Source organism: Octopus bimaculoides, chromosome 27, assembly GCF_001194135.2.
Source record: "Octopus bimaculoides isolate UCB-OBI-ISO-001 chromosome 27, ASM119413v2, whole genome shotgun sequence".
Classification (NCBI taxonomy): Eukaryota; Metazoa; Mollusca; class Cephalopoda; order Octopoda; family Octopodidae; genus Octopus; species Octopus bimaculoides.
This window is the reverse complement of record NC_069007.1, coordinates 7,811,374-7,811,844: the sequence shown is the minus strand read 5'-3', so window position 1 is coordinate 7,811,844 and position 471 is coordinate 7,811,374. Positions and strand designations below refer to the sequence as shown.

Genomic DNA, 471 nt, shown 5'->3' with positions numbered 1-471 from the left:
AACAAGTAAAAGAGTTTAAAAGAGTAATGCTGTTAAAACAGCAACCCCCAGCCGATCATTCTAACATTCAACAATGTCTGATTATTGCTTTGTTTTCTTCTCCTAATTTGCAGTGTTATGTTCCGTACAACTCCAATGGACAGCACCGGAGTCCCACACATTCTTGAGCACACGGTCCTGTGTGGTTCTAGGAAATTTCCTGTGAGAGACCCATTCTTCAAGATGCTCAATAGATCGCTGGCTACTTTCATGAATGCTATGACAGGTATGTTATATGTCACTTGCATACATACGGTTTGACTCTTATTTTTAGCAATGCTGGTACCACTTAGTACTCTCTGTTACTTTAGTGACATTTATAAAGTTGCCTTTACGTCTCTAAATTGCTAATAAGCCACCCATATTATTTATATATATATATATGCGTATATATATATATGTGTGTATATATATATGTGTGTGTGTATATAT

General features: G+C 35.9%; 1 protein-coding gene across 1 annotated transcript in view; it reads left to right on the top strand.

The window, feature by feature from the left end:
• LOC106881253 (presequence protease, mitochondrial) overlaps nucleotides 1-471 on the top strand; it is a 7,938-nt gene that overhangs the window by 6,587 nt on the left and 880 nt on the right. The window contains exon 4 of the mRNA XM_014931574.2: nucleotides 114-265. Within this exon, the coding sequence (XP_014787060.1) occupies nucleotides 114-265 (152 nt within the window). The remainder of the gene's footprint in view (nucleotides 1-113; nucleotides 266-471) is intronic.